General features: G+C 44.3%; 1 protein-coding gene across 1 annotated transcript in view; it reads left to right on the forward strand.

The window, feature by feature from the left end:
* Window positions 1–5100, forward strand: part of ZDHHC5 (zinc finger, DHHC-type containing 5) — a 35665-nt gene that overhangs the window by 10839 nt on the left and 19726 nt on the right. Inside the window, exon 3 of the mRNA XM_011963573.1 lies at window positions 4044–4165. Coding sequence (XP_011818963.1) covers window positions 4044–4165 — 122 coding nt within the window. The remainder of the gene's footprint in view (window positions 1–4043; window positions 4166–5100) is intronic.

Below are 5100 nucleotides of genomic sequence, written 5' to 3' on the forward strand. Positions count from 1 at the left end.
AGACCATCCTGGCTAACACAGTGAAACCCCATCTCTACTAAAAATACAAAAAAATTAGCCGGACATGGTGGTGGGCACCTGTAGTTCCAGCTAATTGGGAGGCTGAGGCGGAACTTGCAGTGAGCCAAGACTGTGCCACTGCACTCCAGTCTGGGTGACAGAGTGAGACTCCGTCTCAAAAAAAAAAAGAATTCTAGAGGCTGGGAGCAGTGGCTTACACCTGTAATCCCAGTACTTTGGGAGGCAGGGGTGGGAGGATCGCTGAGCCCAGGAGTTTGAGACCAGCCTGGCCAACATAGTGAGACCTGTCTCTACAAAAAAAACAAGCAAAGTCAGCTGGTCATGGTGGCATGTGGCATGCACCTGCAGTCCCAGCTATTTGGGAGGGTGAGGCAGGAGGGTTGCTTGAGTCTGGGGGGTGATTTCAGTGAGCCAAGATCACACCACTGCACTCCAGCGTGGGTGACAGAGCAAGACCCTGTCTCAAAAAAAATGAATTCTAATGTATTTTGAATTAAGATCTTTCTCCTTCATTCTCATATTTGTACTAGGTCGCTGAAGTAACAAGGTGGAGAGTTTCATGTGGATTACCTAAGGCCTTGCATAGCAAAGTATTAATTGAGGCAGGATTAAAATCTAAAGATTCTTGACTCCTACTTTGTGTTTCTTTCTAAGAACTTAACCATTTTTTTGTAATAGGATGCGTTAGGCAGTGCTAGGAAACAGGGTTTCAGGAGTGTGGATATTGGAATCCATTCTCCCAATTTTATTTTTATTTTGTTTTATATATTTATTTTGAGATGGAGTTTCACTCGTACGCCCAGGCTGGAGTGAAGTGGTGCGACCTTGGCTCACTGCAACCTCTGTCCCCCGGGTTCAAGTGATCCTCTTGCCTCAGCCTCCTGAGTAGCTGGGATTACTGGTGCTCACCACCATGCCTGGATAATTTTTGTATTTTTAGTAGAGATGGGGTTTTACCATGTTGGCCAGGCTGGTCTCGAACTCCTGACCTCAGGTGATCCACCTGCCTTGGCATCCCAAAGTGCTAGGGTTACAGGCGTGAGCCACTGTACCTGGCCCCATTCTCCCAATTTTGTTTGGCCTTGAAAACAGGAGTGCTGAGTGGATGGGCAGAAGAACCTGTTCTACCTGAGATGGTATAGGTCTGGTAGTCCTGTCAATGAGTCAGCCAGCCTTCTGGGCTGTGGCCACTCCCTAGGCTTTAGAGCTTTATGATTATTGCCATAGTCTAAGGACAAGCCCCAACAACTCCTGAGCTCTGGCCTTATCTTCCATCAAAGGCAACAGATTCAGACAGGCCACTTGGGGTGGTCACCTAGGAATCTGGCAAAGTACCATAGCAACGGAAAACCTCTCCTTAAATCAAGCAGAATTTGGGATATGGCAAGAACAGGCTCTGCTCACACATGCCTCTCCTTGGTGGGGTGTTCCTTACAGTGCTGATTGGAAGCAATGGTTCTGTGAATCTAGGAGCAAATATTGCCCATGAAGTTGTTATTTGCATCATTTCTAGATTCTGGCACTGTGGGGGCAGACTTCATTTTGGCAACAGACACTGGAATTCCATTCCAGGATTACACACTTTATCTGGAACAAGTTGATATCCAGAAGGTTGTAGGGGTCAAGTTCATCATCCAGGGGTAGGTTAGCAGGATCCTCAAGAAATTGAGTTGCTTTGCTTAAAAATGAAACTGGCTGGGTGTGGTGGCTCATGTCTGTAATCCCAGCACTTTGGGAGGCCGAGGCGGGCAAATCGCTTTGAGCTCAGTAGTTGAGTCCAGCCTGGGCAACATGGTGAAACCCTGTTTCTACAAAAAATTAGCCGCGCGTGGTGATGTGCATCTGTAGTCCCAGCTCCTCAGGAGGCTGGGGTCGAGGATCACTTGAGCTCAGGAGTTTGAGGCTGCAGTGGGCTGTGATCTTGCCACTGCGCTGCAGCCTGGGCAAGAGAGCGAGACCCTGTCTCAAAAAACAAAACTGAAGAAAGAGTTGAGTCAGAAAGATTGACATGAGCCTGCAAGAGGTTTCATATCTTGTTTTTATTCTCATTAGTTTCCCTCAGGGATGGAAACTAAGGTGATTATTTCTTTCAGAAGCTCAAGAGGCCACAGTGGCCAGTTGTAGGAATGAGACTTTTAAATCATGGGCACCTCAGTGTTCTAAGGATTTAATTTCTTTTTCCCTTCTAATTATCTTCCCAGGCAGTAGGAGTCAAGTGAGTCACCCTTTCTCTTCTTCCCCAGGCGGAAATTGAAGTGACAACTTAGTACTAGGGAGGGGCTCTGACTTGGATGACTGGTTTTCAGTTTCTCTCCCTCCCTCTTAAGGAACCTAGGAGATCAGGCTTTGGGGTGAGGCAGTGCAGGAACTCTTCTTTTTGATTATATTCCACTCCAAACCCTGCCAATGTATGGAGACATCTTTTCTGAACCAAAGAACTCATAGAGGAAGAAGCTTCCATTGGGGGCTTTCTTTGAGGATAGTATAGAACTGTGACTGAAGGTCTGTTTAGTCCCTATAATTGAGGCCCTTGCTCTAGCTTCATTATTTTGTCTTCTAACTGTGTACTGACATATCAAGAGAACCAAACAGCTAATTGATATTTACTATCTAAAAAGCCTGGCATATAATAAATATTAAAAACTTTTTTAAATGAATGGCTGAATGGAATTTGAATAAATAGATGGTGGTGGTAAAGATTTGTGAGATGCTTTGTGACAGTTTTGTCTCTTATCTTTGGTTTACTTATTATCTCGTTAAGGAACTGAGTTCCTCCAAACTGCTCTGAGTCAGTGTCAGGGCTGTGCTTTTTGTTTTGGTGGGTGCAGATATCTTTTCTTCACAGAATCCAGGACTGCTGTGGATTAATTCTCTAGAATCATATGCTGTCTTGTCCTCCTGTCCCCTTCTTCCTTTCCTTCAGTGAGTTCTTCCTTTCCTTTGACTGGTCCAGATAAAGGGGACAAGGACAGATGCTGTCCTCATTCTGGAGATTAAGCTCTCAGCCACAAAGTAGATTAGAGTATTTAGCCACTGTCTTGGTAGTGGGAAGTTCTCCCTGAGCTGTGACAAGAGTGTCTGATACTACTGACAAAACAAGCAGCACATCATGTTCTTCCAAAACTTCCAGCTCCCAGGAAATCAGCAGAGAAAGGAAGAGCTCTGGAAGCATTCCTATGTAGATTCATATCCTGAAAGAAACTGAGTTTAATTCTGGACTAGAGAATTGTTTATTGGTCAAGAAAAGTTACCTTGAAGCATGTCTCTTGAGTTGATTGCTGTGGAATACTGGGTATGTTTGGGTAGTTTCTTTTTCCTACAAAATTGAGGACTTCTTTGGTCTGATAGTCTCTATCCTCCCCCATTCCTGCTTCATTTTTAGACATCAAAGAGTTTACTTCTGTGTCTTGATATCCATTCTCATCTGTGTGTTTTAAAAGAATTTCCCGACCTTAGGAACTGGCCTCTGGTTGAATAAACTCTCAGGCATATCCAATGCAGTGAAGAAACTTTAGGCACTTGAGTGGTTCAGAGTCACCTGGCAAGGGGGAGTGGGGGCTAGAGAGGTAGGTGGTATCCCATGCTTTGGGCCAATGTGCAGGTCAGTGGGACGTGGCTGGGATCGTGAAACCTCAGGCTGCTCCAGAGAAGGGAGTGTAGCTGGTATCAGTTACATAGTTAGTACCTAGTTCTCATGTCTGGTTAGAAAGGAGATAAGGACAGATCTCAAAACATATGGGAAGATCCACAGGGTAAGAATGAATCGGAAGCACAAAGACCTTAGTGCAAGGGGTTAAGATGGGAGCGATTCTGAGTCTTGTACTTTTATCTAAAGTGAGCAGTTCTCATAGAAAACTAGACTCACTTGGTGGGAAAGATAAAGATAATAATTTGGGGTGGCAAGGGTAAACCATACAAGATTTACCTATAGGTCGGGGGCTCAGTCTTTACTGATTTTTGTATGTATGGTTCGTGTCCAAAATATTAGAGGCAACCCCTCATTTTCTTTATTGTCTGTGCAGGTGTCCAGGACTAAGCCTGTATGTGTCACCTGCAGTGCCCATCTACAATGCGATTATGTTTCTCTTTGTGTTGGCCAACTTCAGCATGGCCACCTTCATGGACCCAGGGATTTTCCCTCGAGGTAAGATCTGCTTCTGTCTTAGAAGCACCTTACACTGCCTTTGAAAAACAGTGATTTGGCCCTGCGCAGTTGATCTTGGGCCTTAAGAGTCCTGAGATTCTGGGATATGAAAAATAATGATTTGGGCATACGCTGTTGATCTTGGGCCTTAAAGTCCGGGGATTTTGGGATACTTTTATCCTTCTCTGATGATGAAAATCAGGTCAGGGCCTTCAGGAATATATGTCATAACTTCTAGTCCTGTGATTCACTTTGGGTCAAATCTTTGAGTTTTAGTTATTTGTTCAGCAGAAATTTATTTAAAGCATATGGGTTGGATGCTATTTTTAGGTACAGTAATACCCACAGTGAATTAAGACACTTCTAACAGTGTGATGCAGACTATAGTGGAGGCATGAGCAAGGTTCTGTGAGAATATAAAACATTGAGAACAAAGAAATATGAGAACATATTTTGCCCAAATAAATTGGGGAAATGCTGCCGAAAATAGGTGGGAAGGACTTTAACAAGTAGAATATAGGAGGGAAGGGCATTTTTAGGCAGAGGAAACAGCACATGCAGAAGCTTATAGCCATGAAATGGCAAACTTAGTGGGGCTAGAGGATGTTATGCATGGTGCGACCAGAGGGATGGGAAGTAAACCCAGAGCCAAATTGTCAAGGACTTTATATACTAAGTTAAATAGATCATACTTTTTTCCTTTGGATAGGAAGAGGTCTTTAATTGGAGGACTTAACATCAGTATTCCTTTTAGAAAAATAATTCTTACAAGAATTACAGGCCAGGCGCAGTGGCTTACGCCTGTAATCCCAGCACTTTGGGAGGCTGAGGCAGGCGGATCACCTGAGGTTAGGAGTTTGAGACCAGTCTGACCAACATGGTGAAACCCTGTCTCTACTAAAATTACAAAAATTAGCCGGGCATGGTGGCGGGTA

Source organism: Colobus angolensis, unplaced genomic scaffold (genome assembly GCF_000951035.1).
Source record: "Colobus angolensis palliatus isolate OR3802 unplaced genomic scaffold, Cang.pa_1.0 Scaffold61, whole genome shotgun sequence".
Taxonomy (NCBI): Eukaryota; Metazoa; Chordata; class Mammalia; order Primates; family Cercopithecidae; genus Colobus; species Colobus angolensis.